A 16130-nucleotide genomic window follows, 5' to 3' on the forward strand; every position below is an offset into this window, starting at 1 on the left:
CCAGATGAGAGGTGCTTGGGATAAGGACGTATACAGAGTGAAAAAGTCATGGTGAATGGTATGGTGAAAAGGGAAGAGGTGGTGAAAGCCAAATGAAAGATGAAGTGAGGGTGGATCAGATTGCTACTGAATTTCTAAGGAAAGGTGACAGTCTTACTAATTAGTTACCAAGAATTTCTGATGCATGTATAGTCAAGGGTATCCGTATACTGACATTATATAAAGGCGTGGGGGACAAAAGTGAATGTTCAAATGACGGAGGTATAAACCCACTGAGTACACCTGATAAGTTGTATGGGAGACTGGTAACTGAGAAAGTAACAGCATACATGAGGCATGAGACTGGGGAGGAGCAATGTTGCTTCAGGGGTGGAAGAGAAAGCCTGGGATTTGTTTGCAGCATTTATGGATCTGGAGAAAGAATATGATAGGGCTGAAAGACATTACTCATGGAAGGTGCTACAAATATAAGGTGGGGAAAGAAAACTGACAGATATAGTGAGGAGTTTTTCTGGAGAGAGTATAATATGTGTAGAAGTAGGAGGAAAGAGGGTGACTGGTTCTGTGGGTCTTCAAGAGTGCATGACATCACTATGGTTACCTAATCTCTTTATAGATGGGATGGTCAGGTACATAAATGCAAGTGTCTTGGAAGAGGCAGGTCTGCAGTATGCTGGGGATGGGGGGGATCTGGAAGGTGAGCTATGATGCTTGCAAATAACATAGCTCTGGAGGAGGATTCAAGTAAGAAACTGCAGAAACTGGTGTCTGAATTTTAAAGTTTTTGGAAAGGAGGATGATAAGAGTTCATATGTATAAAAGTAAGGCTATGAGGTTCTGCAAGGAGGCAAGACAGGCTGGTCTAATAACGAATTTAAATGTTAAGAACTTCGAGGAAGTGAATTGTTTTAGACATTTAAGAATGGATATTGTAGAGGATGGAACAATGGGAGCTAAATTGATCCACAGGGAAAGTATGGGGGAAAAAAGGTCCAAGGTGCACTGAGGAGTGTATAAAAATATAGATCAGCCTGTGACTGCTACGTTGGGTATATTTGATGGTAAAGGTGTCCCAACGCCAATGTATGGGTGAAAGTCAAGCCCTAACTGAAAAAAATGGAGAGGGATAGGTACTGAGAATGAAATGTCTGAAGAGGGCTGATCATGTATAAAATGTCTATGTAAAAGAAATGCCTGAAAGTGAACAGTGTATGATAAGAGAAATGAACAGGGTGTGCTTCCATGCAGACATACAGACAGGAGTAAAGAGAGACTAAGAGAATATACATGTCAGCAGTGGAGGGAGAAGCAGAAAAGAAGATTGCAAGGATGGTGTGTAAGAGGTACTTCTGGGATACAGAAAACTGGAATGATGTGGTACATAGGATAAGACAAGCAATCAAGGGGCTGGACTCTTCACTGTGTAAGAGGGGCTTTGGTGTTGGTGTACATTTGAAGCCATTCTCCATCTGTTGCTGGTGATACCTCACAAGTACAGGAAACAGCAAACAAACATGAAGAAAAAATCATCATTATTACTATTACAATTATTATCATTATCAGTATTACAGTATTACTTTTTCCACTTATTTGCCATTTCCTGCAACAGGAAAGTACCACCAGGAACAAAGAACAGCCTTATTTGCTAAGATCCACTCCCAAACTGTTATATACAATGCATTATCATCATCAATATACCTTTTCACCTTTCCTAGCCTAGCAAGATCAAAATATCCACAATAAAAATGGTCATGTAGCAGTGAAACACACACCTCAAAGATGGTAGGCTACTGATAATGATGGTTTTAATTGTAAAGATAAACTGGGGAAATCTGGATTCTCATGATAACAGAGAGTCCTGGAAACAAATTGTTAGAGTGCAAACAGGAAAAGTTCTCATACCAACATGTCAATGAACACACTAGGACTGGAAAACTAAAAGATCATTATTACCAGATCTTATCTCTACAGATACTAGCTGTATATTGAGAATCTTATATATAATACAACAACTGGAAAGAGTCATAATGGAATGCTTAAGTTTATGTAGTAAATGATATTGTTAAAAAGGGCAGAAATGAAACAAAACTGAGATATGATCTTGGAGACTACACAACACTCAACAATTTCTAAGGTAACCTGGATTGGGAAATGGAGTTTAGAAGCCAAGAACCACGACACTATGATGAAAGGTTCTGTAAAATTTATAATGTTGTCGGAATGTGTACCTCTACCCTCAAATACACTCAGAAGGTTTACATGGGGAGGGTAGGGATAGCTCAATAAAATGTCAAAAAAATTAAAGAACTCTGAGAATGCTTTAGCACAGATATAGTCTCGGCTCAAGCTAGCCAGCATTTGCAGTGTGTGAAAGAGCAATGTATGAGTAAAGCAAGATAAAAAAGGATGTAAAAGGAACCTTTGAAAGGAACATTGTATACAAGGTAGAAGAAAATCAAAAACTTTTTCATAAATTCATCAAGAGTATATTGTCAAATAAAGAGCAGCTAATAAGGATAAAGGCTAAGGGAGTCAGAGGGAAGAGAAGTAGAGGAAGATGCAACAATAAATGAAAGACATATTCATGTTCTTACTACAGAAGAATTATAGCTCAAACACAAAATGAGATGGAAAGGGTAAAAGATCAAGAGATATCTTGAAAAGATACTAACAAAATATCAAAATGTCTTACTTATTATTTACTCCATATGTGCTGAACATGTGAACAGATACACTTGACAAACCTTTTGAAACACTGTGTAAGATGTTGCTGGAGAAAGGGAAAGTACCACTTGCATGGAAATAGGCAAACATCATAGCTATCTAAATGAAAGGGGACCAGGAAGAGGCACTGATCTACAGACCAGTCTCTCTGACAAGTGTGGTCTGTAAGGTACAAGAAAATATAATCAGAAACATATGGATCATTCCTGCAGAAGAGAAACTTCCCAAGATGCAACAAGGACTTAGGGAAAAGAGACAATGTGTAATGAGTCACTTAAATTCCAAAGCGAGTGAGCTTGGTTTTAGATAAATGAGAAGGCTGGGTGGATCATTTGTATCTAGGCTGTCAAATAGCATCTGACACCTTGCTACATGGGAAGCTATATCACCAGGCGGGATTATCTAGGGAAACTCCTCCAAAAAATAGATCAGCTTAATGGAAGAGAACAAAGGATATGTCAAAGGAACCTTTTCAAATTGGGTTGAGGTCACCAGTAAAGTGCTCTTGGGTTTTCTTTTTGATCTAAGTAACTGACTAGCCAGAGGTATGGACTACTGCCTGAATATGATTGCAGATGATGCAAAGGTCATGAGGGAAATGAAAATGTTGGTTCAGAGAGACTGCATCAATTCACAAAGGAACCTAGAAAGACCCAAAATTGGTCTAATACAAGGCTGATGAAATTCAAATGAAGCCAATGTACAGTAATGAGAAGAGCCTGGATGTCAAATCGAAATGCTATAAATGCTTAACTTTGCAATTTCAACATGAAATTGCCTACTTTGCCTAATATACCTATTTTCACATATTTTTTTTTTCATATCGCTCTGATATAATGATATAAGAGAAAATCTTAGTTTTTGAATTACTAACTCGCTGTCATTAAAGAAAAGAAAATATCCTGCTCCATTCCACAAAGCAGATTTCTTGATGTTAAAATCAAACATTTCCTTTAACACCAGTCTGAAAGGTACAGTATCCATGTGAATATATTCCAGCACTGTACTCTTATCCACTACAGCTTTACAGCTTGGACCATACTGTTTGGGTAAGTCACTTCTCTTTCAAACACTGCTGGACACATTTCACTTTCAATATGTGTAGAAAAAAAAAATGCAGTTGTTTTCTGTATTTTCTAACTGAAGAAGAAAGAGTGCTAAAGTGGGACATTCTAACAAGGTGGTAACAAAACCATATTCTCTCTCTGAGAAGCAGCAAAGTTTTATTGGACAAAACTAATAAAAAGTAGTTGATTTAGCAACGTATTGATTGGTTAACTATCACTAATTGTATTAACATTATGCTGTAGTAAGATGCGTATTATCAGTACGTGTTATATTCATTAAAGTAACATACGTAAGGCATTTTTCAGTTTAAAGTTGCTAATTTTTGCCTATTTTGATTGTCTGTCTTGCCTATTTGCAGGAGGTTTTCAAAGATTTTAAGTGCCTAAACACCTGGGCTCTAACAAAAAGGAAGAGCCACAGTGAAAGAAGGATTCAATGTGAATATTACTTAACAGCAAATAAGCTAGAGGAATCTGTGTGAAAGACTTGGGAGTCATCATCACCCCTAGCCTGTTGCCAAAGTCCAACCTCATGAAACTAGATAAGAAGATTAACTTTTTACATGCAAATATCAGAAAAGAATTCACATATATGGATAAAAATCTATTCAGTAAAAGCTACATTAAGCCAAAAAAAGAACATACTCTCATGTTCGGTCAAAATGCTTAAAGAAGTACTAAAAACAAATTGAGAAGGTCCAGAGGAGGGCAGCACAGATGGTATCAAAATTAGAACCGAGTTACAGCAGAAGATTAGAACCCTTAACTTTGCCACAATTTAAGAAGAATAAGAGGTAACCTGATCACATTTAGGTTTTTAAGCCTGTTTGATGATGTCAACAATGAAGAGTTCTTAAGGATATGCAAAGATAGAATAACCAAGGGCCATAATTTGAAATTAAACACGCAACTTGTTAGGAAATATGCAGAGATGTACTTTTACAGCAAATGGGTCCTAGATGTTTGGAATAAGCTGAAAAATGAAAATTTATTGTGAATGTGGACAGCATACAAAAGTGTAAAAAATCTGTATGATATATAAGATAGTTAAAGAGATGGAGCCCCAAGAGAGTAAAACTCCCTCACCATACAGCACAAATAGGCAATTACACACCCAAAGTCAGGAGATGGGTCAAAGTGTAAAAAAAAAAAAAAATGGGATGATAAGCAAAGCCAGACTGAGAATGATAAGGCTGTTGAACATGAAAGATTACAAAAGAAAAAAGATAATCTTCCCTCTCAGATTTTCTTATGAAATACTTGGAGAATACAATAACATCATGAGGTACAAAGCACAAACGAAAAAAGAGGAAAATAAAATCATATCTTCTCTAAAGGAAGTGAAAAAAAAAAAAAGGATATCAAAGAAACTGAACTTAAATGGACGCTGAAATGTGGGTTAGACTAATGTTAGAAGGAGGTGGAAAGTGAAAGATTGGTGATGATGTTTGGAATAAGAGAGACCATACCAATTCTAAGGGGAACTTTATAAAACAAAATTAAAAAAACATTATACGCAAAAGATATAAATACAATACCTAAAATCATTATAAGTAAAAATAATTGAAAAATACCAAGAGGACAAGAAAGCAAACCTGCTAAGATTCCTTTCAGAGCCTAATTGTGCAGGTACACATTAACAGGGAAGCCCAAGAAACTTGTATATGAAGAAAAGACAAGTTAAACATTATTGTTGCTACTATCATCCTTGCTTTCCTTGTTTCCAAACCAATGTTCCTATGGTAACTAGTAACATTTACCACTTATTCCTACATATTTGCTGTACTGTTAAAACTGAAAAGCTACCAGTTTTGGAAAAAGGCAAAGGAACTGGCAATGGAGTGAAATGTGACATGTGGTGCAGAATGACAATACAAACAGAGTGGGTTAAGTAATGAATAAAGCTTATGCCAATATTGGTCTGAAGCGTGGAATGTGGAAAAAAAAAAGAGCCTGACTTGCTAGACTCAAAGTTTTTGAGTGACAGAACATTAGAAATCAGTACCCTTGGGTGAGAGTAGATTAAAACTGCATACATCTAATGCAAAGTTTACAACATTCAAGCAGACGAGAGACACTGGAGAGATTGGGTTGCAAGGTGACTCTGTACATTTGTATATGGTGGCTTGTTATGTTAAGGAGAGATGTTATCAATGTGTCAGAACTGCTGTGATTTTTGTAGCCATGTATAACACACTGACACTAAAGCTCCTATCCACAACCAGGTTCCACAGACCTTTCAGTGGTCTCCCCAAACACTTCATATGGCTTGATTCAGCCCACTGACAGGATGTCATTCCCTGTTTACCATCATTCAATTTCCTATATTCCATGTATGCCTTGCACCTTCTTGTGTGCTTTACCCAAGCCTTCAAAGCTTATTTCACTCCATCCTGCACCCTCCTGTGTGCTTTACCCAAGCCTTCAAAGCTTATTTCACTCCATCCTATCATCAATTCCTCCTTGGTTTACCCTTTTTCCTTGTTCCCTCCATTCTGATATGCATACCCTCTTTGCCGTCATCTCATCACACATCTTCTCCATAAGTACAAACCATTGCATCATGCCCTCCTTAACTCTCTCATGCATAATCCTTTACTATCATACCCTTCTCTTGCCCCATCATTACTTATTCCATCAAACCCGCCATCTCACCTCACATACTGTCTTCAACATTTCATTTCCAAGACATTCACTATATTTTTCACATTTTTGTCATTGCCCTACACCTTGCACCCATACAGCACTGACATGAATGCTATACTAACATACATACCCATTTTTGCCCTCCACGACAATGAAATCTCTTTCCACACATTCCTCAATATGCCCAATCATTCACCCCATGAATCACTTCAGCTCCCATAGTTTAACTGACTGCCATTATTCACTCCCAGGTATCTAAGACACTCCACTTTCTCTAAGTTCCCTCTTTTCAAACTAACTCTTTTCACCTACTAACCTTGCTTTGGTTTACTTTAACTCTCAATTTTCTTTCTTCAAACACTCTTCCAGAGTCAGACAACAGCTTCAGCAGCTTCTCACTCAAATCTGCTACCAGTGCCATGTCATCAGCAATCAACAACTGACTCACCTCCCAGACACCCTTTCACCCCCAACAAACTGCATAGCTGTTCCTCTCTCGAAAACCCTTGTGTTCACCCACCTCCCCATCCCCATACATACATAGATGAAACCACCATGGTGACGTCGTATGTCCTTGCTACAGACCCACCTTAACGCAGATCCACTCATCCTCATTCCTACCTACTTGCACATACACCTTTCTGGAGAAAATCTTACCGCTTCTAAAAGCTTTCCTCCTACAACATATATTTGCAGTCTTCTACAGATAATCTCTATCAACCCTATCATATGCTTTCTCCAAATCAACAAGTGCCATATACAAATCCTTCTGTTTCTATATCTCTCTCACACATTCTTCAAAGCAAACACCTGATCCATACATCCTCTACCACTCTTGAAATCACACTGTTCTTCCCAGTTTGATGCTCTGTGCATGCCACCACCCTCTTAATTACCACTTTTTCCATAAAGGTAACAAACCAATCCTTGTTTCTAAATCTCTCTCACACACATTCTTCAAAGCAAACAATTGATCCACACATCCTCTACCACTCTTGAAACCACACTGTTCTTCCCCAGTTTGATGCTCTTTGCATGCCACTACCCTCTTAATCACCACATTTTCCATAAAGGTAACAAGTACACACATAAAGTATACTTTTTTCATACTTGTCCGCTGTTTCCTACATTAGCAAGGTGGTTCCAGAAACAGAAGAAGAACAGCCACATTCACTCATCCATTTTCTAAATGTCATGTGTAATGCACCAAAACCACAGCCCCCATCCACAACTTGACCCCAAAGACATTTCCCTGGTTTCCCTCGGCCACTTCACATGCCCTGGTTCGGTCCATTGACAGCAAGTTACCTCCCTGTATGCCACATCATCTTAATTCTCTCCACCCATGCACATCTTTCACCCTCCTGCATGTTCAAGCCCCGACCTCTTAAAATATTTTTCACTCCATCATTCCATCTCCAATTTGGTATCCCCCTTCTCCTATTCAACTCACTTTTTAACACATATATCCTCTCTGTCAACCTCTTCTCACTTTCCTCTATAAGTCTATAACACTTCAGCACATGCCCTAATTTAGTCCATTGGTGGCATGTCAACCCCAGTATACCACATCATTCCAATTCACTCTATTCCATGCACACCTTTCACCAACCTGCATGTTCAGGCTCTGACAGCTCAAATTATCTTTCACTCCAGCCTTCCATCTCCAACTTGATCTCCCTGTTCTCCATGCTCCCTCCACTTCTGACACATATCCTCTTTTTCAACTTTTTCTCATTCATTCTCGAGAGCCATAAGTCTAAACTATTTCAGCACATCTTCAGCTCTCCCAACCACACTTTTTATTACCACAATTTACAAACCTTTATTCTTTTATAAAACTGACACCTGGAAACCAGCTTTATGATTAGCTGTAGAATGAAAGGGTTAAAGCCTCATATATAAGAAGAAACAGTGATTAAATCCACAAGTCAACCATGAGGTACAAATGAAATGATACTTAAAAAAAAAAAAAATAAAAGAGTAACCCTCAAGAAAGATGACAAGGCTCTTCACTATGTTCTATCCAGTAAAAAAGTATAAAAGGTGCAAGAACTGAGACCTTCAGATAAATACTGGAAAACTTGCTGAAGAAGAAAGGATGAAGCTAAAACAAATAGCTATGTGGGGAGTGTTGTGGTGCAAAACAACTGCAACGTGCTACACACTAAACTTGCCAAAAGGAAAATCTCAAAATAGGTTATAGTAGGCAAGTAAGACCTGTTTAATATACTTTCACTCATTCTTACTGAAAAGTTTGTTCTTTGAAATTCTAATTCAACTTTCCTCTGAGATCCTCACTTCCTTTCCTTTTATTGATATGTGACATCCTTTAACCTCTATTATTCTGGTTTTATTCTGAACACTTTCTGCCCTTCATTCATCTCTGGTTCATCAATTAATGTGATGAAAAGTTTTAAACAACTTAAACTACTTTAAACTAAATCTGACACTATCATATATGAATCATGTGCCTAATATTTCAACTTTAAAATGACACCACAATAAGTAAGACTATGTTAAGCAGGGGGTACCGGTTAGTGCATAATATCTTGTTCTAACTGGGCCATATAACTCTAGGGGATAAATCCTCTGGTTAAAAAATGAGAAAATCCAACCAGCCAATATCCCAAAAATTTCATTTCTTTTGGACAAATAATTTCACATCCCTATAGGTAATACAAGTGATAAAAAACAAATGAGACAGAAATAGCAGATTCTGGTTTCTCAGATCAGGTAAAAGACGAAGGCATGTGCATGTCCAGTGAGTTACAGGTAGTGCAGCTAAGAAAGACAAAAGACAAAGGCACAGCCAGTGAGTGAGGCAGCTCAGGGGGTTCAACCAACCTTTGCGGGGCCTCCACCAGTCCTCATAGTAACCTTTCGTGGGGGAGGGGAGGAACAATAAGTTAGTGGCTGGGGTCTTTGAGATTGATATGAATGGGATCTCAAAGTAATAAAAAAGGAAATAAATGCCTGAAAATTTTAATCCATCTCAATTCAGGTCCAACACACATCATCCTGCATTAGGTGACATAACTGAATGTGAAGCTGGGCTCCCAGTACATCATCAGGCTTTGTTTAGGCTGGGAAATCACAGTAAAAAGTTTCACAAAAAAGTATACGATGGGTATAGAATGCCTGACAATTTACAAAGCTAACTCTATATCTATACTTGCTAACATTTCTAAATATAAGGGGCCTTCCTAACACAAGATTCAGAATAAATTAGTATGTCTTCTTAGTGGTAAGGAGGGGCAGGAGGGAAGGTGGTAGTCCCTTGATGATGCACAGCAAGGGTGGCATGATGTAGAGCGGTGACACGGTCAACCCAGACCCAAGTAGAGGGTGGCTGAGGTACTCATGCACAGTTGCACTTGGAAGAGGGAGATGAGAGCTTTTCATATCTTCTTTGGGGGAGGGAAATATAATTAATACTTTGTTTCATTTACCTAATATCACAAAGAGAAAAAAGCAGTCTAAGGTATCCAAGGCATACCCACAATAGCACCAAACAAATATCCCAGATCAGATGCTACCATTCAAACATACCTACAAATATAACATTTTCAGTAACAATGACACAGTCATCATGAAGCAACTATATCATGCTTTCTCTAATTGCTATAATGTAATACTCTACAAAATAGACATATACCACTTAGCATCAGCTACGAAGTAACAAATCTTTGGGTCAGTGGGTGGAGAAGGTAACCTTCAGGTGTTGTGGGACAAGCACCATTATACGTGCAATTTGTACAATCCAGGTAGGAGAATTATCACCACCTAACTCCAATTATAGGAATAATATGGGTGCTTACCCCAGGCTCCAAGGGCTCAAGCATATCATCAGGCAATAAGAACCTTAAAATATTTGGAATATCTGTTTGCTGGCCCAAATACATTAAATCAAACATGACTGACACCTGTGCAGGCAAACAGGATCCAGTAAATACCCTACTATACCTTAATCAAGCTTGATATTATGCTTCAACACTGAAGACCATTGTCCATGAGATATACAGCAATAAAAATAAAATAAGGTGAAAAAAGTTAAGCAAGTGGGCAAGGTCATGCATTTCACATAGAGAAACAACAAATGACAAATGACACTGGAAGTATAATTAATACTTTGTTTACACATGCAATGTGTTATTCACCAGAAAATCAAAAATTAGTGCAAGCTCAGCAATTAATAAATAGCAGAAGAATGTTTTGGCCCATATTCTGTAAATCAAAATAAACAATATTTCCTTGACAACAGTAACCCTTAAACAGCGACAAGAATACCTGGCTATCAATGTATGTATAAGTAAACGAAAATCTCTTAAAAACATTTTACAATCTTATACTGCTCCCTACTTAGTAAAATAGGAGGACAAGCAAGGACTGGGTGGAGGAGTGAACCTAATGCAAACTTGTTTAAGATGGGCAAAAATTTTGTGTTGTAAGAAGTAAATCACAGTTAGGATATCTAAATGATACAAGAGGAGATTGACAAATAAAGCAAGTTAACAAGTTTATCCAAAATTACTATATAGTATAAGCTTCACTAACACTTTTTGGTGCATGACCCCTCTTGCGCACCACCTGTACCACAGGAAGTATATGGTAGTAGTAGACAGTAACACAAGTGAGTCCTCCATGTCGACTAAGATGCTACTTCGGGCCTGAATGAAGCTTGGGTGGTGAGAGGAGTCCAAGTAAGAAATGTGATGTGGTTTAAGAATGCTATGCAAAACTGTGGCATGGATATCGTGTCTGAAATAATGTTTGTTGCAGTTCTAATCATTAGCCATCACATGATATATGTTGCAGTTTAAGGTTTAATAAAAGTATAAAGCAATATGTAAGTCTAGTGTGATTTCTGTCAAAAAGAGACCACCACAAAATATGGACCAAAGTTCTCCTAAACCTATACAACCTCATCAACTCCTTACAGTATGCAACTTCCATGTAAGTTCTGCACAATCTTTTGTTTCTGTTAAGGTACTAATCACCTTAGAGGCTCATTGAAAACACAGCAAGTATCTACCACAATTATCCAAGCTATACAATACATGCATAACAAATCTTTAATTTCCCTTGCAACTTAACATTATCATAATTTCCACACAGAGAACGAAGGGAAAGGAATACTGTTACAGCTGAGAACAAGAGAAAGCTTAGTTATTACTAGAGTATAAGTAAGAATTACTGCAGTTCAAATGAGCCTCAAAGTGAATTTGCTTATGAAATTCCAGAGTTAGGTACTCTTAAACTAAAAGGCTCTTGCATGCATGAATTATAATTAAAATTTCATGCAAAAAGCAAGCAAGAAGGCAGATAAAGTGCCGCCATAAGTTGCAAAAATATTCCTACAGACTATATGCTCATAACTAAAACTTCATACATAAAACAAATGGATCTTTTGAGTCCCAGAGACTCATTTCTGTACCCATTCAGGGCAAGCTGAGGCTGTGCTTCAAGCTCCTGTTTAGATTTCAGTTTCAATGATATATCTTATCAATATCTTAAAAACCAAGTATAGCAACCTCAATAATGCTGCTAAGTGCCAAACACTAGTGGCTAAAGAGTGATCTATTTGATAGATGGAGTTCTCCTTTATCACTCTATTTGATAGATGGAGCTCTCCTTTACTGCTAAATTCTGCCATCTGATGGCAGTACACCATTCCATACTCCTTCTACCTTGGAAAGAAGACACAACATTTGTCAGAGTCACACAAACTCAGAAATGAGTCTCAAGAACTTACAACATTTTCTGAGCCTCATAGTATGCCAATAACATTAAACTGAGAGGTAGAAGTTGCTTATCTTCCAAGTTAATCATTCTCACATATCAGGAACATATTAGATACTGTTCGTAACTATATACAAATACCTATGTTAAAAAATCCTCTGCGAATGAAGATCCTTAATAAGGAAGTCAGGAAAAAATAATCAAACAATTGATATTCATCAAAATATTTTGGTCTTTCTGGTAGAAACAATTTCTTAAATATCGAAAAAATATTCGTACCCTCTTTAGTTTGATATTATGAGTAACTAGAAAAAAATTTTCTCAATGAAATGATATACAATATACCTTGGAGACACTATTTACAAGGGTACATGCCCTCTAACTTATGTTGCACAATATCATGTTCTCTAGGAGGAGTCTCCCTATAAAAAAAAAACTACCAAAATCCAAGAGGATTGCAGATGTGTTGGTGAAATGCATCTGTGATACTGAAGGATACCTAATCAAGTGATAAAATCTCTAATTATGATTGAATTTCACCTGTGATACTGAAGGATACCTAATCAAGTAATAAAATGTCTAATTATGATAAGTTAAATTATTTCTAAACGTATTTTCATGATATTTCAGCATTCATCCTAATAAAGCAATGCCATAATCAACAATCTTTTGGAAAAATTCATATTTTTCAAGTAAATGTGGGAAACAATTTCTCTCATATGAAGTGAAAGAACACCATATTAGAAAAACAGAACTAAGTAACATGTGATACAGGTCTAAACTTACACAAGGAGATGCAACAAATTTCTTTTTGCATATATTGTGAACAAAACTTATCAGGGCTTTGTTAATATCAGCCAATCAATGAAGAGCTTCACATGACTCCATTTATAAACCAATCAGAGGCACACTTGCCAGCCTCCCACCAGTTGTGCATCACCTGCTCAGTACTGCACAAACTCTCTAATGAAGAGAACTCATATGACATGTGTTTTGAAGCAATAAAGAGATTTCATTATACCAAGCAAGTCCTCCATGTGCAAGCATTAGTGGTCCCGCTTGACTAAAAGTGCAGCGTATATCTAAATTTCATAAAGAGGGTAGAGATAGAAGTTTTGCTTCGTTACAAGTAAACGGTGTCTGTGTCATTTTTATTGTTTTATTATCTTCTTTTGTATTTTCATTATGAATTCACTCTTCTCTGCATACTTCATGTAATCTGGCAACTGAAACTGTATTCTTTATTGCACTTGATGGTTTTTCTACCTTAACTCCCTCCTCTTAAGCCCCAGAGCACATCCCCATACTTCCTTTATCATATCTATCTCCAGAATCAAACTTTCCTTCGGGCATTACATTTAGGCAGTCTGGTATCTATTGATGATGAGTTTGAGAAGATTTATTCTATTGGATCCATGATGAGTTTGAGAAGATTTATTCTATTGGATCCAAGTTAAAATACCCTAGATATTTCATTGATAAATCTCTTAAGATGGCAAAGAAATAATTCTAACAGAATTAAACCTAAATCTAACCTTGATACCAAGAAACTTTTAGTTCTCCCTTTCAGTGATAATTTTACATTGCTTCCCAAGTTGCTTAAAATCTTTAATGTAAATGTAGCCTTCAGCAATAACAATACTACAAAGAATATCTTAATCAAAAACTTGCCAGAAAATTCTGCAGGCTGTGTTTATATAATCCCTTATAAAAGCTGTAATATGTTTTATGTTGGGCAGACTGGTAAGGATCTTTATGTTACTCTTAAGCAACATAAATATAGTGTAAGAAAAGGACAAAAATCAAATGCCTTGTTTAATTATGTTGAAAATCATGACCACTGTATTGACTGGAGTAACACTAATTCAGTTATCAACTGTAACTCCTTTACCATGAGAAATATCACTGAATCTTCTATCATTAAATACTCAAAGAATTGTACCATTAATATTAGTGAAGGTCTATACAAATCAGATGCCTTTCTCGTAGGCAAAATTTGTGAACAGTTCCCTTTCCTGTCCGCATAATAAAATTCTATGACAGGCATGATGCCAGACTCAAACACTACCATCCAGTGATGCTTCTTTACCAATGAGCACTTAGCTATGTCTCTTCCTTGTATATCAACTGGTGTCTTCTATCTCATTCTTGTATCTCCCCTGATGATGTGACCGTCACACAAAAGTGCACATGGGAACTTAGTGTGTCTCATTTTCTCATGATTATCAGCATATACTAGATTATGTGCACCAATGTAGTACTGCAGTGGAATTCTATAAAAGACGGGGTGACTCTGTACTTGACTGGTTAGTATGGATATTCAATGTATGCATGGATCATGGTGAAGTGCCTGAGGATTGGCGGAATGCATGCAGAGTGCCATTGTACAAAGGCAAAGGGGATAAAGGTGAGTGCTCAAATTACAGAGGTATAAGTTTGTTCAGTATCCCTGGGAAATTATATGGGAGGGTATTGATTGAGAGGGTAAAAGCAAGTACAGAGCATCAGATTGGGGAAGAGCAGCGTGGTTTCAGAAGTGGTAAAGGGTGTGTGGATCAGATGTTTGCTTTGAAGAATATATGTGAGAAATACTTACAGAAACAGATGGATTTGTAAGCACCAAAACCACAGCTCCCTTTCCACATCCAGGCCCCACAAAACTTTCCATGGTTTACCCCAGATGCTTCACATTTTGTGGTTCAATCCATTGACAGCCCGTCCATCCCAGTATACCACATCATTCCAATTCACTCTATTCCTTGCATGCCTTTCTCCCTCCTGTATGTTCAGGCCCACATTGCTCAAAATCTTTTTTAATCCATCCTTCCACATCCAATCTGGTCTCCCACTTCTCCTCATTCCCTCCACCTCTGACACATATATCCTCTTTGCTAATCTTTCCTCACTCATTCTCTCCATATGTCCAAACCATCTCAACACATCCCCTTCTGCTCTCTCAACCACACTCTTTTCATTTCCACACATCTCTCTTACTCTTTCATTACTTACTTAATCAAACCACCTCACACTACATACTGTCCTCAAACATTTCATTTCCAACACATCCACCCTCCTCTGTACAACCCTATCAACAGCCAATGCCTCGCAATCATATTACATTGTTGGAACCACTATTCACTCAAACATACCCATTTTTGCACTCTTGAGATAATGTTCTCTCTTTCTACACAGATCCCGGAACCTTCACTCCCTTCCCCATCTTATGAATCATTTCTGCTTCCATGGCTCCAGTCGCTGTTAAATCCACTCTTAGATATCTAAAACACTTCACTCCCTCAAATTTTTCTCCATTCATACTCACATCCCAACTAACTTGTCTCTCAACCCTATTGAACCTAATAACCTCACTCTCAACTTTCTCATTTCACACACTTTTCCACACTTGGTCACCAACTTCTGTAGTTTCTCATTCGAATCAGTCACCAGTACTGTATCACTGGTAAACAACAACTGACACACTCCCCAAGCCCTCTCATCCCAATGGATTGCATACTCGCCCCTCTCTCCAAAACTCTTGCATTTACCTCCCTTACCACCCCATCCATAAACAAATTAAACAACCATGGAAAAATCACACACCCCTCCCGCAAACCAACCTTCACTGGGAATCAATCACTCTCCTCTCTTCCTACTCATACACATGCCTTAAACCCTTGATAAAAACTTCTCACTGCTTCTAGCAGGTAACCTCCCACACCGTATGCTCATAAGACCTTCTACAAAGCATCTCTATCAACCCTGCCATATGCCTTCTCCAGACCCGCAAATGCCACATAATAAATCCATCTGTTTTCTAAGTACTTCTCACACATTCTTCAAAGCAAACACCTGATCCACGTATCCTGTACCACTTCTGAAACCACACTGCTCCTCCCCAATCTGATGCTCTGTACATGCCTTCACTCTCTCAATCAATTAACTCCCATAAAA

General features: G+C 37.7%; 1 protein-coding gene across 49 annotated transcripts in view; it reads right to left on the minus strand.

Annotated features, from left to right (window-relative positions):
* The window catches only part of LOC139767302 (cytoplasmic dynein 1 intermediate chain-like), a 120094-nt gene that overhangs the window by 44904 nt on the left and 59060 nt on the right, over window positions 1–16130 (minus strand). For 18 of the 49 annotated variants that reach the window (XM_071696565.1, XM_071696550.1, XM_071696525.1 and 15 more), the window contains one exon: window positions 9285–9317. The exons of the other annotated variants lie outside the window; for them this stretch is intronic. In XM_071696565.1, coding sequence (XP_071552666.1) covers window positions 9285–9317 — 33 coding nt within the window. The remainder of the gene's footprint in view (window positions 1–9284; window positions 9318–16130) is intronic. 49 annotated transcript variants of the gene reach the window in all.

The sequence above is a fragment of the Panulirus ornatus genome, chromosome 59 (assembly GCF_036320965.1).
Source record: "Panulirus ornatus isolate Po-2019 chromosome 59, ASM3632096v1, whole genome shotgun sequence".
Lineage (NCBI taxonomy): Eukaryota > Metazoa > Arthropoda > Malacostraca > Decapoda > Palinuridae > Panulirus > Panulirus ornatus.